Source organism: Martes martes (genome assembly GCF_963455335.1).
Source record: "Martes martes genome assembly, chromosome: 14".
NCBI lineage: Eukaryota > Metazoa > Chordata > Mammalia > Carnivora > Mustelidae > Martes > Martes martes.
The window spans coordinates 56,816,596-56,838,112 of record NC_137902.1 but is presented as its reverse complement, the minus strand read 5'-3'; the positions used below and the strand labels follow the sequence as shown (position 1 = coordinate 56,838,112).

General features: G+C 39.9%; 1 protein-coding gene across 3 annotated transcripts in view; it reads left to right on the top strand.

The window, feature by feature from the left end:
- CCAR1 (cell division cycle and apoptosis regulator 1) overlaps positions 1-9,859 on the top strand; it is a 66,779-nt gene extending 56,920 nt beyond the window's left edge. For all 3 annotated transcript variants that reach the window (XM_080822328.1, XM_080822330.1, XM_080822329.1), the window contains 6 exons: positions 3,781-3,863; positions 4,225-4,371; positions 6,087-6,207; positions 6,288-6,473; positions 7,580-7,785; positions 8,512-9,859. In XM_080822328.1, the coding sequence (XP_080678454.1) occupies positions 3,781-3,863; positions 4,225-4,371; positions 6,087-6,207; positions 6,288-6,473; positions 7,580-7,785; positions 8,512-8,571 (803 nt within the window). In that variant the 3' untranslated portion in view covers positions 8,572-9,859. The remainder of the gene's footprint in view (positions 1-3,780; positions 3,864-4,224; positions 4,372-6,086; positions 6,208-6,287; positions 6,474-7,579; positions 7,786-8,511) is intronic.
- Positions 9,860-21,517: the final 11,658 nt, after the last annotated feature.

Below are 21,517 nucleotides of genomic sequence, written 5' to 3'. Positions count from 1 at the left end.
TCCTGACTTCTTGAACCTGTTACAGATGGCCCTGTATTAGGACATTTGCATTGACAGTTTCTTCTGCATGCAAACTCCCAGAGATCCACCTTCCTGATGCTTTCAAATTTGAAGTCTTTATTCAACTATCACTTTCTCAACAAGGCCTGCTCTGCACCCAGCCCTGTTTAAAATCGCAGACTTTCCCACCAGTACACATACTTTATCCGTCCTTTTTTTGCTTTACTTACAGAACCTGTTCTACTATACTACTTGTTACTTACTGTCTTCCTACTTGAATACATATAAGCCCTTAATAAGGAAAAGAGGGATTTGGGGGGGCACCTGGCTGGCTCAGTCAGTAGAGCATGCGACTCTTGATCTTCAGTTGTAAGTTTGAGCCCCACATTGGGTATAGAGATTATTTAAAAATAAAATCTTTTTAAAAAATTGCTTAAATCTTAGAAAAAGAGAGGTTTTTGTCCCTTCTTTGCTGATATACATTGCAGGTTCCTGGAGCAGTCTATTCAAATAAGCTCTAAATAGATACTTGCTGAATGAATATCATAAACTGGGAAACCAAACAGTGATAGGATTATAATTCTTTATTGATTTTTCCTGGGTGTTTTCAGTTGCTGCTTGCTTATGTTATCATAGCTCCACCCCTCCCCCATACTTTATATTTCATTATCCTATCATGTTACTTGAAGACTGCTCTTTTTCCAGTAGGCAAGTAGAAAGGTGATTTTTTACAAAATGAAAATACAGTGCAGCTCAGTGTCTAAATTTGTGTTGAATCTTCTTAGTAATTAGGGGAGCATATAACAGGAATCTATATTTTGCCAATCAATCTGATGAATTTTTTTAAGATTTATTTATTTGAGAGAGCAGGGGAGAGGGACGGGAAGAGAGAGTCTTAGCAGGCTCCTATAAGCATGGACACTAATAGTGGGGCTCGACCCTGGGATCAGTATCTGAGCTAAAACCAAGAGTCAGATGCTCAACTGACAGCACCACCCAGGCCTCCCTTGACAAAAAGATTTTAAATAAAAGGTGATAAAATAAAAACTGATGTTAAACATCAGTTTAACAATTAACAAAGGTAAAGAGAAGAGTTCTTTAATCGCTCTTGCAGTCAGTTTAAATTGTTGCAATGTCAGTCAACTGTCGGTCAGTCAGTCAACATATCAACACAGGTGTTCATTCCATAATTGCCTATAAACAAAAAATCAGAATTGGTCTTAATGTATTTCTTTTTTAAGATCTATTTATTTTAGAGTTGGTGGCAGGGGGAATGTTATACAGAGAGGGGGAGAGAAGCAGACTCCCCACAGAACGGGGAGCCTGACTTGGGGGCTCAGTGCCACAACCCTGAGTTCATGACAGCCAAAATCAAGAGTTGGACACTTAACTGACTGAGGCACCCAGGCACCCTTGTCTTAATGTTTAATAATAGGGAATTATTTAAATATATTTTGCTGTAGACATGCAGTTAAATTCTATGCAGCCATTGAAGAAACTGTTGGAAGATTAATGACATTGATAAAGATTACAAAGTAGTTTTTTATAGATAGCATGTTTCTTTAAATGTTTCATATGGGTAGTAGTATATGTGGGGGAAAAATAAAGGGACATGATTGCTGCTACATAACCTTAGTATATTTTGTGTGGTGGGATTTATTTGTAAAATATCTGTGTTCCAGGGGAGACAGAGTTTTGAAATAAATAGCTTTCAAGTTAAATACTCAAATAAGGTGGATCATATCTATAAAATGTTAATGAAGGAAAGAAATTTACCCTTGTGTAGTATATGGTACATTCTTGATAACAATTATTTGTAATTGCACTTTTACTCAGAGGCTATTGTTTTCTCTATTTTATAGTTGAGGAAACTGAGGCTCTTAACAGTGAATTAATTTTCCCACAATAATAAACCTATAATGTTCTATAGCATATATGAGAGAAATAGGTTCCAAGGATGCATTTTTATTATTTATCTATTTTTTTAAGATTTTATTTCTTTGACAGCGTGAAAACAGCGGGAGGGGCAGAGGGAGAGGGAGAAGCAGGCTCCTTGGTCAACAGGGATCCCAGTGCAGGGCGGGATCCCAGGACCCTGCGATCATTACCTGAGTCGAAGGCAGTTGCTTAACCAACTGAGCCACCCAGGCACCCCAAGGACACTTTTTTAACAATTTATTTATGGACCAATACATATACAAAACTCAGTACTTTTAAATGTGCACTTCAGTCATTTTTTTTTAAGATTTTATTTATTTATTTGAACAGAGAGAGGGCATAAGCATGGGGAACAGCAGAGAGAGGGGGAGAAGCAGGCTCCCTGTTGAGCAGGGAGCCTAATACGGTTCGATTTCAGGACTCCGAGATCATGACCTGAGCCAAAGGCCGATACCCTACCAACTGAGCCACCCAGGTGCCCCCACTTTAATCGTTCTTAATAACTTCATAGAATTGTTAAACCATCACCACAGTCCCGCTTTAGACAATTTGCCTGTTTTCCTTTTACAAAAATGGCTTTGTTGAGTTATAATTCACATACTATGTAACTCATCCATTTAGAAGTATACAGTTCAGGGGACCTGGCTAGCTCAGTCAGCAGATTATGCAACTCTTGATCTTTGGGTCGTAGGTTTGAGTCTCATATTTGGTGTAGAGGTTACTCTAAATCCAAATTGAATGAATGAAATGAAATCTTAAAATAGAATGATTTATCCAGTTACCATTTTTAAACATGGAGTAGAATGTTAGTGTAAGCAAATCTTGATATTAACACAGGTAGCTTTTCTTAATTATCTTAAGAACATATTAGTTCCTCACATAGTTTTATTTTGCAATAATTTATCTACAGTTAGTTTAAACTGCATTGACTAGTGTTCCTTTTAAGTTTTAGAAAATATGCTTTGCTCTATTTTGTTTAAATTTGTTATAATTTCCAATTTTATATATAAAACTAATTCATTTTTTGAACTGTGTCCTTCAAATTTTTATGGAATTATTTGATTTAATAAAGTCAAATTTTTTTCTCTTCTTAGTGTCTCTATACATTTCATCCTTTTCTTATTCTTCATAATTCTTTATTTTCTGGGGTGCCTGAGTAGCTCAGTCAGTTACATGACAATCTCTCCCTCTTTTTTTTTTTTTTTTTTAAATAATTTTTGATTTATTTATTTGACCGAAATCACAAGTAGGCAGAAAGAGACCAGGAAGCAGACTCCCCACTGAGCAGAGAGCCCGATGCAGGCCTCTATCCCAGGACCCTGAGATCATGACCTGAGCCGAAGGCAGAGGCTTAACACACTGAGCCACCTAGGTGCCCTGCACAACCATCTCTTGATTTCAGCTCAGGTCATGATCTCAGGGTTGTGAGATGGAGCACCACATTGGGCTCTATGTTTAATGGGGCATCTGCTTGAGATCTCTCTTTCCATCTCCCTCTGCCCCTCCTCCTACCTTTTCACTCGCTCTTTTCCTCCTCTCTAAAAAAAAATAATAAAACATAATTCTTTTTTTTTTTAAGATTTTTTTTTAAGATTTTATTTGGTACAGAGGTTCCCAATGTGGGGGCTCAGATTTACAATCCCAAGATCAGGATTCACATACTCCACTGACTGAGCCAGCCAGGCACCCCATTAAAGTCCAAAAGATTTTTATTCATACAGTATATCTTTACATTGTGTCTTTCAAAAACTGACCAGTAACTTAAAACTATTTTTGATCTCTACAGCAATAGAAAATATCTGTATTAATGAGTATTCTGCTGCTATTGTCTTGATTTTATAGATCGGGATGAGGAAGAAATAAACAAACGAGATGACAAAAGAGATATCAACAGGTACTGCAAGGAGAGGCCCTCTAAAGATAAGGTATTTATTGAATAATGTATTCTTTATAACATAATAATCTCCATTTCTCACATAATCCAGGCTTATTAAGCATAACGCTATCATGAAGTTTATTGGTCCTTATATATCTATATATTACCGCTCAGAACAAAATTTAGCCTATTGTATTTTTATATTTGTACTTATGTCAGGTAACCAATATGTTTTACTCCTTTCTCCCGTACACATAAGCAAGATGAGCTCATTTAAGCAAGATGAGCTCATTTTAACTTGTAACATGAGGCAAAGGTCTTTTCTTATTTTTAGCTATTATATGGACATGGTCTCAATTTCTTACTTTTCAGAGGTAAAGATTATGTACTATTATATTCATTTTCTTTAGGAAAAAGAAAAGATTCAGATGATCACAATTAACAGGGATCTGTTAATGGCATTTGTTTATTTTGATCAAAGCCATTGCGGTTATCTTCTTGAGAAGGATTTAGAAGAAATACTTTATACTCTTGGACTACATCTTTCTCGGGCTCAGGTAATCTGTCATGCATGTTTAAAATGAAAAGCCATTTTAAGTAATTACCTTTTGAGATACCATAGTCAAGAAATACGGAAATGTGTAAAATAAAAGTTACAAATCCCCTCCATAGTTCTATTCCTCTGGTCTCATGTAATCCTCTAGATCTTTCTGTAAGCAACTCATGTATGTAAGCAACTTGATACACACACACACACACACACACACACACGAAATCATTTTATATATTACTTATAGACAACTTTTTTCTTTTTTTAAAGATTTTTCTTTTTTAATTTCATTTATTTATTTGACAAGAGAAAGAGCACAAGCAGGGGGAGCAACAGGCAGTGAGGAGGAGAAGCAGACTGCCCACTGAGCAGAGAGCCCAATGCGGGCTGGATCCCAGACTCTGGGATCATGACCTGAGCCTAAGGCAGCTGCTTAACTGAGCCACCCAGGCACCCCTTAAGATTTTATTTTTAAGTAATCTCTTCACCCAGTGTAGGGCTTGAACTTAAACCCCAAGATCAAGTCCCATGCCGTACCAACTGATTCGGCCAATGCCCCTGGACAGTTTTTTTCATTTAACAGTATAGACCATTTTATGAAAATAAGAGACCCACTTTGACCTTTTTATGACTACAAAGCATTCTGTAATACAGATGTACCATAATTGCCTTAACTAAGTGTCAGTTGCTAGGCAGTTTCCATTTTTTGGAATTATAGACTCTGGTGTAATAAATATCTTTGTACATACACTTTTTTAAAAAAACATTTTATTTATTTGACAGAAAGAGATCACAAGCAGGGGGCGTAGAAGGCAGCAGGAGAGGGAGAAACAGGCTCCCTGGGATCATGACCTGAGCTGAAGGCACATGTTAACTGAGGTTCCCAGGCACTCATGTATTTTTTTTTTTTTCTCTAAGATTGATTGATTGATTTGAGAGAGAGAGTGAGTATGCACATCCCAGGGTTAGGGAGGGGCAGAGGGAGTTCACACTGAACATGGAGCCCAATGTGTAGGGCTCAGTCTTTGGACCCTGAGTTTACAACCTGAGTTGAAATCAGAGATTGGATTCTTAACAAACTATGCCATCCAGGTGTGCACCCTCCCCACCCCCCCATTTTAAGTAGGTTCCAAGCCCAGTGTGGGGCTTGAACTCACAACCCTGAAATTTAGAGGCAACTGAGTCAGCCAGTATATACACTTTAGTGTATGCTTTAGTGTTTCTATCAGTGTTACATGTTTTTTATTAACAAAAATTTTTTCAAATGATAATTTGGATTTTAGGTTTATAGAGAAGGCAGTTAAAAAATGCACAAGTGAGGGCGCCTGGGTGGCTCAGTCAGTTAAGCTCAAGTCATGATCCCGGATTCCTGGGATCAAGTCCCACATCAGGCTCCCTGCTCAACAGGGAGTCTGCTTCTCCTCAGTCTGCCTCTTTTCCCTGCTTATGCTCTCTCTCTCTTTCAAAGAAATAAATGAAAAATCTAAAAAAAAAAAAAGAGGAAACATAAAACACAGGTGGAGGGGGTCTTGAGTTCAGCTCAAGTTGAAATAAATCTTCAGAAAAAACAAAACTACCCACACAAGTGTTTGAGTGGGAGAGGATAACTGAGAACACAGATGCCACTGATGTTTATCATATGTGAAAATTAGAACACAGTTAAGACAATTCAAAAATGTATTCTATTCTCGTCTTTTTTTTTTTTACTTACTTATATAACAGGTAAAGAAACTTCTTAATAAAGTAGTACTCCGTGAGTCTTGCTTTTACCGGAAATTAACAGACACCTCAAAAGATGAAGAAAACCATGAAGAGTCTGAAGCATTGCAGGAAGATATGCTAGGTTTGAATATATTATTCTGAGATTATCTTATTATATAATTATTAAAGAAGAAAAAAGTAATAAAATACGATCTTTTATAGGGAACCGGTTATTACTTCCAACACCAACAGTAAAGCAGGAATCGAAGGATGTGGAAGAAAATGTTGGTCTTATTGTGTATAATGGTGCAATGGTTGATGTAGGAAGCCTCTTGCAAAAATTGGAAAAGAGTGAAAAAGTAAGAGCTGAAGTAGAACAGAAGCTGCAGTTGCTAGAAGAAAAAACGGGTAAGGAACAGCATTGGGTATTTTGGTACTTTTAAAACCTTGCTGGAATATATATGTGTACACACATATATACAAACTTATGTACACATGCATATCCATACTTTGCATTTTAGTCAAGGCACATTATACAACTCACTTTGACCATTAAAAGCTATAAAATTCCTTGTCATTTTAAGAATTTATCTTGGATTTTTATATGCATTCTTAGATTCCTTTGTTGTTTTGTATTTTTTTAATCTTCTCCTAGTTCTACTTAGTTTTCATCAGTTTTTGCTACTTTATCTAATCCATACAATCATCTACAAAGTGGAACCTGGGTGAGAAGACAGACTTAGGTAAAATTTAAATGAAGCGAGCATACTACATCATACTTTATAACTGTGACATTTGTGGCCATTTTAAGGAATTATAACTGCTTTTTATTTTCCTTAATATTTCCTTAAATTTTTTTAAAAATTTATTTTTCTTTTTCTTTTTCTTTTTTTTTAAAAAGATTTTATTTATTTGACACAGAGAGAGATCACAAGTAGGCAGAAGGGCAGGCAGAGAGAGGAGGAAGCAGGCTCCCTGCTGAGCAGAGAGCCCGATGCGGGGCTCGAACCCAGGACACTGGGATCATGACCTGAGCTGAAGGCAGAGGCTTAACCCACTGCGCCACCCAGGCACCCCCCAAAATTTATTTTTCTAAAAGAAAAGATTTTATTTATTTATTTGACAGAGGGAGTAACAGCGAGAGAAGGAACACAAGCAGGGGGAGTGGGAGAGGGAGAAGCAGGCTTCCTGCTGAGCAGGGAGCCCAAGGCAGGGCTCAATCCCAGGACCCTGGAATTGTGACCCGAGCCAAAAGCAGACACTTAATGACTGAGCCACCCAGGCACCACTAAATTTACTTATTTTTAAGAGAGGAAGAGAGAATATTCAAGCAGGGAGGGGAAAAAAGGGAGAGAGTCCTCAAGCAGACTCCTGTGGAGCACCAAGCCTGATGCAGGGCTCTGTCCCAGGACCCTGAGATGATGACCTGAGCCAAAATCAAGAGGTGCCCCCTTAACCTCATAATTGGGGATTTTAAGGGGTAAGATGGTGAATTCCAATTTTTTTTTTAACAGATGAAGATGAGAAAACCATATTAAATTTGGAGAATTCCAACAAAAGCCTCTCAGGCGAACTCAGAGAAGTTAAAAAGGACTTTAGTCAATTACAAGAAAACTTAAAGATTTCAGAAAACATGAATTTGCAGTTTGAAAACCAACTCAATAAGACAATCAGAAACTTATCTACAGTAATGGATGAAATCCACACTGTACTGAAGAAGGTTAGCAGTTTTATACTTAACATATTTTCAGTTTGTCTCAACTTTTAACTCTGGAAATTATAATGTCATTAAGCTCTTAGTGGTTTTTCTCAGAGCAAATAGTGGTTGGTGTTCTGTCCTTTGTCATATTAATCAAAAGTGATTTCCAAAAGATTGTATTGTTCTAGAACTTAGTTGGAATGTCAACATGGTTTATGTGTGTAGACTTCTTGAAACTTCTTGAAAACTTACAAGTTTTATTTGTATTTCTTTCAGAACCAGAGAGTGAATTGAATTTGAACTTGAGGGAAATAAAACCATTTACTTCTTTTTAAAGCCATTTATTGTTGGGCAGAGTTGAGAAACTCTTTTCAGTATCAAAATCAATTATTAGTATTTTTTGTCACTAAAAAATATCTGTAACTCAACGCCATTATAAACTAATTAAAATGAGAATCTTCCATATCCTCAGTCTCAGAGAACAGGGGGAGAGAAATCATATTACTGTGCAAGGAATATACTACTATTATTCCTAATTACCTCTGATTTCTCAGGACGTAGATAGCTTTCTCAAATACTACAAACTGTTCTGCATAGAATTGAGGGGTTTCCTTTGTAGTTGTCTCTAGTATCAATTTTTCATAGATGGCAAAATGGGCTATCTACAGTTTCTGTTAACTAATGTTTATTATTTTTTAAGTTAAGTTTAAGAGAATCTAATTAAATACTTTGTCTTTTGTGTTACAGGATAATGTCAAGAATGAAGATAAAGATCAGAAATCCAAGGAGAATGGTGCAAGTGTATGATAAAATACATGTAATGGTGAAGAATGGTGTTAAATAATGTAATATATAAAATCATGATACAAGAATGTTTGAAAGTGATGCATGTTTGATTTTAGTAGTATAAATATCTGTTAGTTCAAATGATGTATAAAGTTTTATGAATGTGAAGAGTCTGCTTTTGAAAATTGCTTGTAATTCCTGGCATTCAAATTATTAAACACTCCTTGAGTGAAATAATTTTGCATTGCAAAATGTTTTAGGATGAACTTTGTTATAGTTTTTAACCCCAATAAAGTTCATCACTTTAATTGATAGTAGTATTTAATTACCAAATGTCTTTTATTAAAATACTTAGAATAATTGCAGTTTTATTTATAGAATTATCATTATTAGGTTTTTATAAAAAATTTTTAGTCTTTTAAAATTTCAGTATAAATCATAAAATAGCATGCTGCTTAATTTTTTGCAAGTTTTTTGAATCAGACTTTTTTACTTGTCTTAAAATCCCTTCTATCAGCCTCTAAACTATTCATTAAAAACTCAGTTCATCCAAAAGACATCAAAAACTAAGAAAGTAATAGATAATTACCATTGTTACTATATATGTTAGACTTACAAAAAAACAAATAGTACTGATGTTAATGTTACTGCTTTCAATTAATTGTTTTTTCCCAAAATAGCACCTATATTTTAATTTTGAGGGTTTTTTTTTTCCTTAAATGCAGTGTTTGTCAAATGTACAGTTTAGCACCAAGCCAGTAGATGTCAGTATGATGTCTTAAGTTAAGCCTTCTTTAATTAAAAATAATTTTTTTATTAGTCTGTGTACTTCCTTCAGAATTTTAGTGGGTACGTAAGAGTTGAGTAACTGTTGAGTGAAAAGGGTAGAAAATGTGATAAACTCTAAAGCAGTGGTTCTCAATAGGGGGTGAACTTACCCCAGAGGACATTTAGCAATGTCTGGAGACTCTTCTAAATGCCACAGCTGGGTGAGTGAATGCTACTGCATCTAGTTGTTAGAAGCCAAGGATGTTGTTAACCATCCTATGTTGCATAGGACAGCCCCTCAACAAGAAAGGATTATCCAGAGGGGCCTGGGTGACTCAATCGGTTAAGTGTCTGCCTTCAGTTCTGGTCATGATCCCAAGGTCCTGGGATAGAGCCTTGTGTCGGGCTCCCTATTCAACAGGGAGCCTGCTTTTCCCTCTCCCACTCCCCCTGCTTTGTGTTCATTCTCTCTCTCACTCTCTCTCTCTCTCAAATGAATAATAAATAAAATTTAAAAAAAATAAAAATCTTGGGGAAGAAATACATGGCTGGCTCACTCACTAGAGCATGAGACTTTATTTATTTATTTATTTATTTATTTTAGTGGGTGGGGAGAGGGAGAGGAAGAGAATCTTAAGCAGACTCCCCACTGAACATGGAACCTGACACAGGGCTCAATGCCAGGACCCCAAGATCATGACCTGAGCTGAAACCCAAAAGTGGAATGCTCAATGACTGAACCACCAAGGCACCCCTAAATGACTTTAAGTTTGTTTTTTTGTTTTTGTTTTTTTTTTTTAGTTTTTTTTTAAGTTTTTATTTATTTGAGAGAGACAGTGAGAGCAAGAGAAAGCACGAGCAGGGAGGAGAGAGAAGCATCTCCTCCCTGAGTAGGGATCCTAACTTGGGGCTTCATCCCAGGACCCTGGGATCCTGACCAGAGCTGAACACAGTCACTTAACTGACTGAGCCACCCAGGTGCCCCTGTTTTTACATTTCTTACGCTTGATTCAGTCATTGTAGAACAACTGAATTTTTTTTTTTTAAAGATTTTATTTATTTATTTGACAGACAGAGATCACAAGTAGGCAGAGAGGCAGGCAGAGAGAGAGGAGGAAGCAGGCTCCCCGCCGAGCAGAGAGCCCAATGCGGGACTCGATCCCAGGACCCCGGGATCACGACCCGAGCCGAAAGCAGAGGCTTTAACCCACCGAGCCACCCAGGTTCCTGAACAACTGAAATTTTAAGAATTTATTATTTCTTATTGAATTTTGCCCAAGTCCTAGTAAAACTTTAAGAACACAAAAACTCCTTTAAGCAACACTTAGACTTTATGTATGTTCACATTACATTCCTCTCAAAATGTTGAGTAATGGGCGCCTGGGTGGCTTAACAGGTGACGCATTTCCCAGGTTTGAGCCCCCCGTCACACTCCCTGCTCAGCGGAAAGTCTGCTTCTCCCTCTTCCCCTCACCCCACTCGTGTTCTCTCTCACTCTGTCTCTCTCTGTCAAATAAATAAAATCTTTTTTTTTTTTAAGATTTTATTTATTTATTTGACAGAGATCAGAAGTAGGCAGAGAGGCAGGCAGAGAGAGAGAGGAGGAAGCAGGCTCCCTGCGAAGCAGAGAGCCCGATGCGGGGCTCCATCCCAGTACCCTGGGATCATGACCTGAGCCGAAGGCAGAGGCTTTAACCCACTGAGCCACCCAGGCGCCCCAAATAAATAAAATCTTAAAAAAAAAAAAAAAAAGTTGAATACTATTCAACCACTTATTAATATTTTAACATGATCTGATCCCTTACCTACTACATAATTACTTAGAATTAGAGATAACTAATACTAATTATGAATCAGTGTTTATTAAGAAACTATAGAATTCTTGCACTTTGTAGTCATTTGTGTACCAGTTTAAGATTTGAAGTGCTCTTGCCTTTTACCCTAACAATTCTAAAACCTCAGTCATAAAGTGTTGTAGCTCGAATACGTGGATCATTCTACTGATGAAGTAAGAACATTAATCCTATTATAAATGCAAGACTTCCTCTAAAGTGGCAAAAGAGGGGGTGCCTGGGATTTCAGGGTCCTGGGATCAAGCCCCACTTTGGGCTCTCTGCTCAGCTGGGAGTCTGCTTCTCCCTCTATCCCTCCCTCCCCCCTGCTCATGCTTGCTCGTTCGCGCAAATAAATCTTTATAAAGTCAGAATTAACTGCTCACTGACATTTAAATCTCTTAATACACTTGAAAAATCTCAGAGGTGATTTTGGTATTTAGGATGACATCAAATTTTATAGGTTTAAAAATATTTTTATATAATTGACCTCAGCTTATATAAAGAGTTGGAATTCCAAAATCATGGTGGCAGATTTAGGACAAGCTAACTAACATAGGACTCTTCCGACTTACCTTTTCATAATGTTTAGCATGTGAAACCTAAATAATTCAGTCCTCAATAGTAATTCCTTGGAAAACATTATTTTAGTATAAGTGGAAAACAAAGGAAATGTAAAGACCCTGAACTTGAGGAGCTGGACTAGGTGGAACAGATTGAGCTGATGTCCTTTTCACCTGCCCTGTCTGCACGTCCTGAACGCTCCCAGGAGCACTGCATGTGTTACTGTATAACCGTGCCTCACCCTCTCCACAAGTGCACAACTGCAGAGAACTTTCCATCAGTTGGGCACCCCTGAGCCTTTCTCTCTCAGCCCTAAGAGTGGGAAGGGTATGGAGTTGTACCTTTTTTGAGGGGTCATGCTTTGGAGACTGCCAAAGGTAAACTTAGGAGGAAAGACATTTGATGCTTTTGCATTTTTGATAAATCTTAACGTCCACTGTTAGTGCTAGTAGAGACGTATGGTCTTGGACACAGGACCAAAGACCGGGGCAGTCCCAAGAGTATTAACTTCCCTTAGGTTTCAGTTGGTACAAAAATTTCAAGTGCCGGGGTTGGCTTGTTTGTTATCTGCCTTCAGCTCAGGTCATGATCCCAAGATCCTGGGATCAAGTCCCACATCAAACTTCTTGCTCAGGGGAAACCTGCTTCCTCTGCTGTTCCCCCTGCTTGTGGTCTCTGACCAATAAATAAAATCTTAAAAAGAAAAATTGAAGTACCTTAGTTTCTGGGCCACAACTCAGTCTTACCTGAGATCTAGAGGTCAAAACAGGGATTTCTGCTATACTGACAGTGTAACTGTGTTGAACCTTAATACAGAGGTGGTCACTTCTTGTAAAAAAGTGCAGTATTTATGTAGGAAGCAAAAAAATCTCTGCTAAAAGAAATTTGGAGTATGTTAAGCATGGATGAGTTTGCTTATTAGAATATGGGAGAAATTTATCATAAATGTGCTAAGGAATTTACCTATGGATATCCATGCCCACAAGGCATTAAAGAATTGCGTGAAAAGAGATAATGCTACATGTATGTAGCAAATAGTAAAGATAACTGTTTAGGTACCTAGATAGAATTAATTGACTTCCCGGCAGCTTCAGATCCAGGCCAGTCTTTGTGACTTCTCTCTGATCCAGGCAATAATGGACCCTTGAGAGGCTCCTCAGAGCCTGAATTGTACATAGATCTCTTAAATACTGGCTAGAATTTATTAAAAATACTACAGTAGGGACTACACATAAGGGTTTGGCAGAATACTAGGAAGCTCTCAGAGCATTCTGACAGTCCTATACATAGTATACAAGGGGCACTCCTCCCCTATTTCTTCCATGGGGCCTTCCTAGCCCAGCGTACTCCTCTCATGAGACCTTTGGAAGTCCACAGGTTAACGCTGAAATGGCACTGAATCTTTTTGGGGGTTCTGAGATAGCCTGAGGTTTTCGTTGTCAGAAGCCATACAAGTTTGCTAGTCCTAGTGGGTGTAAAGTCAAACTAAGTTCAAAAAACATATTGATGGGACACCTGCATGGTTCAGTCATTAAGCATCTGCCTTTGGCTCAGGTAGTGATTCCAGCGTCCTAGGATTGAGCCCCATATCAGGCTCCCTGCTTGGCAGGGAGCCTGCTTCTCCCTCTCCAGCTCCCCTGTGTTTGTGTTCCCTTTCTCACCATCTCTCTGTCATTTACCAAAAAAACAAAACAAAACAAAAAACCTTAAAAAAAGAAGTATTGCTGGGTTGCCAGGGTGGCTCAGTCATTAAGCACCAGGCCCCTGGTTTGGGCCCAGGTCATGATCTCAGCAGGAGGATGAGTTCGAGCCCTTCCTCCTTCTACACTCCTTAGAGAGCCTGCTTAGGATTCTCACTCTCCCTCTGCCTCTCCCCTCCACATACCTGCACATGTTGTCTCTAAAAAACAAAACAAAAAACAAGGACCATGGGTTTTAAGCAAAGGATTGAAGTGATCATAGTAATTAGAGGCACAATAAAAGCCTCCTCTATTGGACATGTAGTGTGCCGCACATTTCCTGGTTTAACTGCAAAATAGTTGCCAGGCCTTTCCATGAAAGAAAGGTTTCCCTTCCCACTATAATTTTGTATTCAGATTATTTTGGGAATTAAAGTTAACACCTAAATATCTTTACAGTTGTTTTTATTAGACATAATGGAGTGATGAGAATGTTTCAAGAACCATTGACACATTTCACTGCCTATTTTATGACTTACTAATAAGGGGATATTTAGGCCATAATTTATTGTCTCAACTGGGAACTTATTTTGAGAAGAGGGGGCTAAGGATAATTATACCAAGATACTTAGTATAAACCAAGACTAAGTCAAATATTATTGCCTACTTATTATTCATCTTGAAGGTAAAATTGACCTGCTCTTGGTGTTCACTAGTTTAAAAACAAGTCTCAGGCTTAAAAGAAGATGTTCCAAACTACTATCAACCATGAAGTATTAGTTTTTCTTGTGTATATAGAAGACATATATCAGATTATCAGATAGGGTGCTACCTAAGGAAGTCACTGAGTCAGCTCCTTACATGAGCCCCATTAATGATGGAGTTTGAAGGTGATCATTATGCCTAAACGAAGGCAGTGGTTCTTCAAACTGGTATGCAGCAGAATCACCTGACAAGCTTGTTAAAAAACACAGATTGCTTGGCCTAGTTTACAGAATTTCTTTTTTTTTTTTTTAAGATTTTATTTATTTATTTGACAGAGATCATAAGCAGGCAGAAGGCAGAGAGGCAGGCAGAGAGAGAGGAGGAAGCAGGCTCCCTGCTGAGCAGAGAGCCCGATGCGGGGCTCGATCCCAGGACCCTGGGATCATGACCTGAGCCGAAGGCAGAGGCTTTAACCCACTGAGCCACCCAGGCGCCCCAGTTTCCAGAATTTCTGATTGAGAAGGTCTGGGGTTGAGCCCGAGTTTGCAGTTCTACCAAGTCATCAGGTACTGCTGCTGCTCTTCTGGGTTAACACCCTCTTCACTAAGGTATACATAGTGGGTTTCCCTACCTAATACATGATTTAAAAAAAAAAAAAAACAGGAGGGGTACCTGCCTGGCAACTCTTGATCTTGGGGTTGTGAGCTTGAGCCCCGTGTTAGGGGTAGAGATTACTTTAAAAATGTTTAAATTTTATTTGTTTTTAGAGGGAGAACTGTGTGCTCTGGGGTAGTGGGAGAGGGAGAAAGCATCTTAAGCAGGCTCCAGGCCAGTGTGGAGACTGTCATAGGGCTCGACCTCAGGACCCTGAGATCTCAACCTGAGTCAGTCAAGAGTCGGATGCTTAACTGACTGAACCACCCCGGGCACCCCCAAAACTTTTAAAAGCAAAACAACACCAAGCGGGGTGCCTGGGTGGTTCTGTTAAGCGTCTGCTTTCGGCTCAGGCCATGATCAAGCCCCGCATCCAGCTCGCTGCTCAGCTGCTCCCTCTTCCCTTTCCTTTTCCCCTGCTGCTACCCCTGCTTGTTCTCTCTCTCTCTCTCTCTCTCTCTCTCTGTCAAAACAAAACAGCTCCAAGAAAAGTAGCAATTACCTTGGAGATATTATCTGAGCAATTTGGGCTTTTTCTGTAGGGGTAAATATTTCTACATTGGATAAGCAAGCCTTGGAACCTGCAAGGTACTTACTTTGAAAAGCTGCTCTGACACTTTTTTATGGGAAGGGTCACAACTACATAAGCAACAAATAAGCTGTGAAAAATCCATTTTCTTCATAGTGTTTTGTTTTACTTCTCACCCTTAAGCTGACATGACTATATAGTTCTCTTGTGAGGTGTCATATAATGAACATAATCCGTGTGTTTGGTGTGGTCTCCACCATCCGCTGGGGGGCTGACAAGCAGGACGCTCAAACTTAATAGTTTATTAAGGCCATGAAGGGCTTGACTGTGAGAACAGATAGGTGGTAAGGAGGCCTGTCAGCTGGCTTGGGTGGAAATACTAGGTTGCTGGGCTGAGAAGGAAAACATTAAAGAATTACGATGGTCAGCAGAGGGAGGGGTAAACAGTAAGCAACAAAGTATTTTTGACAATGGAGAGGCCAAGAAAATGGCAAGGCAAGGATTAGGCAGATATCAAGCAGTGAGGGAGGGAGGATCTCTCGAAGAGATGTGACTTGTTTGCAAAGCCCCGGGTTCTAGGCTGTGTGTCTCCAGCCAGGGGTTAGTGGTCCGCCTGAATCTAAAGTGGCTGTTCTTCAAGACGGTGACTTCATCTTCCAAAGCCTTACCTGGAAAGGCTGTGTTCTCTCCATCAGAGAGAAGGGAAGCTTCCACGACTAGTTAGGCCCCCACAGAGAAATTGCAAGCAAACGGTGAGAGACAAATTATTTGGCTAAATTAGATAAATCCTAAAATGTTGCTCCATTGAGCATTTAAGGGACTAGAATATGTCAATAATGAGACTGGTGATGGGTGGGGGTCATCTTCACTGTGCTGCTCCCCCATGCCCTCCCCAGGGGTGACTGATAGTCCCGATCCGATTCTGTGTACAGGCAGGTTCACTGCCCAAAGTTTTCTAATCTGATGAGTGGAGAGGGTAAGGGAAGTGAGGAAGTAGCCCTCTAGGCTATGTACTGAAAATCAGGCAGATTATAGTTCCAGGGAAATTGATCAGTTTGAATTAGACTACAGCTGATGACAGGACCATGAAGACAAAGTCCAGTCCCTAAAAACGGGAGGATTTTGCAGACTATCAGGACCCCAACCCCAGAGGCAGAATTCAGAGCTGGGGCCCCAGCTTCATTGCAAACAACTTAGGCAGAGGCCAGGAGCCAAGGTAGAGGCTCATCTGTACAGATCTTGATGAGATTGAATATTTGATTGAAGGTGAGAGCTTGATACGGGTGGTGGCATTTGGGTTCACACCACATGTAAGGCAATGAAAGTTTTAGTTCCTGTCCACTGGAGTGATGAACTACTAACATGTTATCAGGCAGTTTGGATTAGCTCAGAAACCTGGTGAGCCTAAATCTACAGTTTAAAGGTATCTGATTCTTAGAGCTAGGCAGGGCTGAAATGCAGGCTTAACATTGAGTGGTTATACAAATATGTATTCAACAAAAGTAAGCATTTATATATTAAATATGTTTTGATAGTGTGAGTCAGCCTAATTTCAAATTGGGTGAAACCAAATCTAGAGTAAATCTGGATTTGGAATAAAATAAGAATGCTGCCATTCTAAAGGTAAGATTTGAGCTCCAGTTAAATTTTCTGTTTTAGAACTTGCAGTAAGGGCACTTGGGTGGCTCAGTCGGTTAAGCATCTGCCTATGGCTCAGGTCATGACTTCCAGTCCTGGGATTGAGCCCCAAAATGGGCTCCCCGCTCAATGGGGAGTCTGTTTCTCCTCCTCCTCCTCCTGTCCCTCCTTCCATCGCTCCTGCTCTTTCACTAATTCTTTTTTTTAAATGTAGATTTAAAAAAAAAAAAAACTTTATTTATTTATTTGACAGAGAGCAAGCACAAGTAGGGAGAACAACAGGCAGAGGGAGAAACAGGCTCCCGGCTGAGCAGGGAGCCCGATGAGGAACTCCACCCCAGGTTCCTAGGATCATGACCTGATCCGAAGGCAAATGCTTAACCCACTGAGCCACCCAGGCGCCCCTCAAATAAATTCATCAAAAAAAAAAAAAAAAGAACTTGCAGCACTCTTGCTCATTAGCAAATTCAAGACCAATGGGCAAAACTTCGTGTTTGCTATAGGAAATCCTAAACTCTTGTGAATCTGTGTGTTAAAGAGGTTTTATTCATGTAAAGAGCATGAATATGTTGGGAGAGATTCCTTCTAATGGTAACAAAAATCTTACTGTGGACTTCACTGGAGTAACTGTCGATTCTGGCTTACTCTCTTTGGGTTATTTCTCCCTCATATTTTCTAAGTGGATATTTTAAAACATCTATTCTTTACTAAGGTATTTGAACTTGAAAAATATTTTAAGTCTAGGGGTGCCTGGGTGGCTCAGTCGTTAAGCATCTGCCTTCGATTGGGTCATGATCCCAGGGTCCTGGTATCAAGCCCCACATTGGGCTCTCTGCTCAGTGGGAAGCCTGCTTCCCCCTCTCTCTCTCCCCCTGCTTGTGTTCCCTCTCTTGCTGCATCTCTCTCTGTCAAATAAATAAATCTTTAAAACGAAAAAAAAAATAGTTTAAGTCTAGGTTTGGATATCTCAATCACCTTTTAAATACTTGGCTTTGGCATTGTTTTACAGTGTCTTGAGAACAGATGGCTTTCTAATTCATCAGTTTTAGAACACATATGCCTTGGACCTAACATCAAAGAATCTCATATAATCACTTTAAGTTCTATCCTTTATTGCACTACTGCAGTTTCATTATTGTTAACATGTGGCTAAGCAGGTGCCTCTTTGTATAAAGCTTGTACTAGGTTATCAAATTTGGGGAATTAAAGTAACTTCAAAATTGAACTTTCTCCAAACAATTTTTTATAAATGGTATTTATTTGTATTTTCATGACCTTTGCCCTAAAAACTCTCTAAGCTACTAAATCAGGTGGAAATTTCACCTTTGGTTACATGTGCATGTGGTAAACAAAAATAGATTTTGGGGGGCACCTGGGTGTCTCAGTCATTAAACGTCTGCCTTCTGCTCAGGTCATGATCCCAGGGTCCTGGGATTGAGGCCTGCATTGGGCTCCCTGCTCAGTGAGAAGCCTGCTTCTCCCTATCCCACTCCCCCTGCTTGTGTTCCCTCTCTCGCTGCATCTCTCTCTGTCAAATAAATAAAATCTCAAAAAAAAATTGATTTGTGCCACTATGGTTCAAGCAAATGAAACTTCATAAACTATAGGGGATAACTTTTTCTTAAAGATTTTTAAAATTTTGGGGGGCACCTGGGTGGCTCAGTGAGTTAAAGCCTCTGCCTTCGGCTCAGGTCATGGTCCCGGGGTCCTGGGATCGAGTCCCGCATCGGGCTCTCTGCTCAGCGGGGAGCCTGCTTCCCCCTCTCTCTCTCTGCCTACTTGTGATCTCTGTTAAGTAAATAAATAAAATCTTTAAAAAAAAGATTTTAAAAAATTTTAAAGTAATCTCCACCCAATGCAGGGCTTGAACTCACAACCCCAAGATCAAGAGTCGTATGCTTCTCTGACTCAACAACCCTGAGATCAAGAGTTGGATCCTCTAGCACCTGAGCCAACAGGTGCCCCAGCGGGCAGGGAATAACTTGGAAGTGTACTCTATAGAAGCCCATTAAACAACGGTTCTCTTAATACTGATCTTGGAGGCTTTTTTCGTTTGTTCTGTTTTTTAAGATTTTACTTATTTATTTGACAGACAGAGATCACAAGTAGGCAGAGAGGCAGGCAGGGTGGGGGAAGCAGGCTCGCTGCTGAGCAGGGAGCCCCGATGCGGGGCTCAACCCCCGATCTGCTTCCTAGTTCAACCGGGCCTCCCAGTCTTTTTATAAGATTATATTTCCTTTTGTTTTATTTTTATTTTTTTAAAAGACTTTATTCATTTATTTGACAGAGATCATAAGTAGGCAGAGAGGCAGGCACAGAGAGAGGGGGGGAAGCAGGCTCCCCGCTGAGCAGAGAGACCAATGCGGGGCTCGATTCCAGGACCCTGAGATCTTGACCTGAGCCGAAAGCAGAGGCTTACCCCACTGAGCCACTCAGGCGCCCCTCCTTTTATTTTTCAATTAAGATTGTGTTTCCAAATGCAGCTCACTGGTTATCTCTAGCCTTTTTTTTTCCCTAAGATTTTATTTATTTACTTGACAGAGAGATCACAAGCAGGCAGAGAGGCAGGCAGAGAGAGAGGGGGAAGCAGGCTCCCTGCCGAGCAGAGAAACCAATGCGGGACTCGATCCCAGGACCCTGAGATCTTGACCTGAGCCGAAGGCAGAGGCTTACCCCACTGAGCCACCCAGGCACCCCTATCTCTAGCCTTGTTATCTCCCTTCAGGCAGGGAAAGAGCAGAGTGTACTTTTAACATGTACAGAATAAATATTTAATGTCCATTCATTTCCTTGCTGAGACAGACCTATTGGAAGCCGGGGGCTGGCCACACAGAGACGCTTGCTGTTTCTGGCTGTAACATAAATATTTAATTAAAACCTACTTTGAGCCATTCTTCTTAAGGTATAAAATATACCAGCCTTGGGGTATACATAGGCCATTTCCCAAATCCATCTGTTATTTATTCCAGGGTCTTTTATCAGCTTTGTAAACTCAGGAGGCAGTCGCTTGGCTGTTGGAAATCCTTCCAAGAGGTGAATGTTTAACCTTTGAGCTACTGTTTCCAAAGGGAATCAGGCAACCAACCCTCACTATAAGAATTGGAATTAGGAATAAAATGAGAATTCTACCATTCTACTATCCTTTAGCTCCACGGTTAATTTGCTTCTGCTTGAAGGCTGGGGCATGCTTCCCTCTTGGTTGCCTGAGACCTCGCACAGTCCGCACGGAAAGATCCCCTGGGGAAACTAAAGCCTCGAGGTACAGGCTGTGACCCACACACTTCTGGCTTTCCCCTGTATTCAGCTTCCTCCAGCGGTAATTTCGTACTGCTTTAAATTATTAAGGATTTGTTATAAGTAAAGATTCCATCTTTGATAAATAGCCTATCAGGGGCACCTGGGTGGTTCAGTGGGTTAAGGCTCAGGTCTCCATCTCAGAGTCGTGGGATGGAGCCCCACATCGGGCTTCCTGCTCAGAGGGGGAGCCTGCTTCTCCCTCTCCCACTCCCCGTGTTTGTTCAGGCTCTCTCACTCTCGCTCTGTGCTCGCTCTCTCTCAAATAAATAAATACATAAATAAAATCTTATAAAAAAATAGATTAGTTCCTGTTTCCTTGGAAGCTAGTCTTTATCTGCTTGGATAGGAAAAAAGGTTTTAAGAAAGTCATTACATCTTTTTTTTTTTTTTTTAAGATTGTATTCATTTATTTGACAACGAGAGACACCACGAGAGAGGGAACACAAGCAGGGGGAGTGAGAGAGGGAGAAGCAGGTTTCCCACTGAGCAGGGAGCCCAATGTGGGGCTTGATCCCAGGACCCTGGGATCATGACCTAAGCCGAAGGCAGATGCTTAACGACTGAGCCACCCAAGGGCTCCTACATCTTTTTTTTTTTTAATTTTATTTATTTGAGAGACAGCAAGCATGAGTGGGGGGAGGGGCAGAGCTGAAGGCAGATGCTTAACCTACTGAGCCACCCAGGTGTCCCCATCATTACTTCTTTTGACTCCTTTGCCCAAGATGATGAAGTCACATTTAATTCTGTTTTAATTATTGAGAGGCTTGGCAGTTACTCTGTTAATATACTTATATCCAAAATGACAGTTGGGGGCTCCTGGGTGGCTCAGTGGTTTAAAGCCTCTGCCTTCGGCTCAGGTCATGATCTCAGGGTCCTGGGATCAAGCCCCATATTGGGCTCTCTGCTCATCTGGGAGTTTGCTTCCTCCTCTCTCTCTGCCTGCCTCTCTGCCTACTTGTGATCTCTGTCAAATAAATAAATAAAATAAAAATCTTAAACTAACAAAATGACAGTCAGAAAAAGCAAAAGGTTGAAATGTCACAGTATAAACATAAGAGGTAAGAACCAAACTAATAAAGGAATGGTGTATGGGGTTTAGTCAGTGCAGACACGGAGGACTGATTTGACCCAGAATGGTAAAACGGATTTTTATTACAATAAAAAAAAAAAAATTAGGAATCCAATCTTCAGCTCCATTCCACACTTAAAAAAAAAAAAAAAAAAAGTGATTCGAGCCAGCAGTGATTTAACGGTACTTACATTGACAGTAAAACTCTATTAAACTTAAAATAGCAATAGAG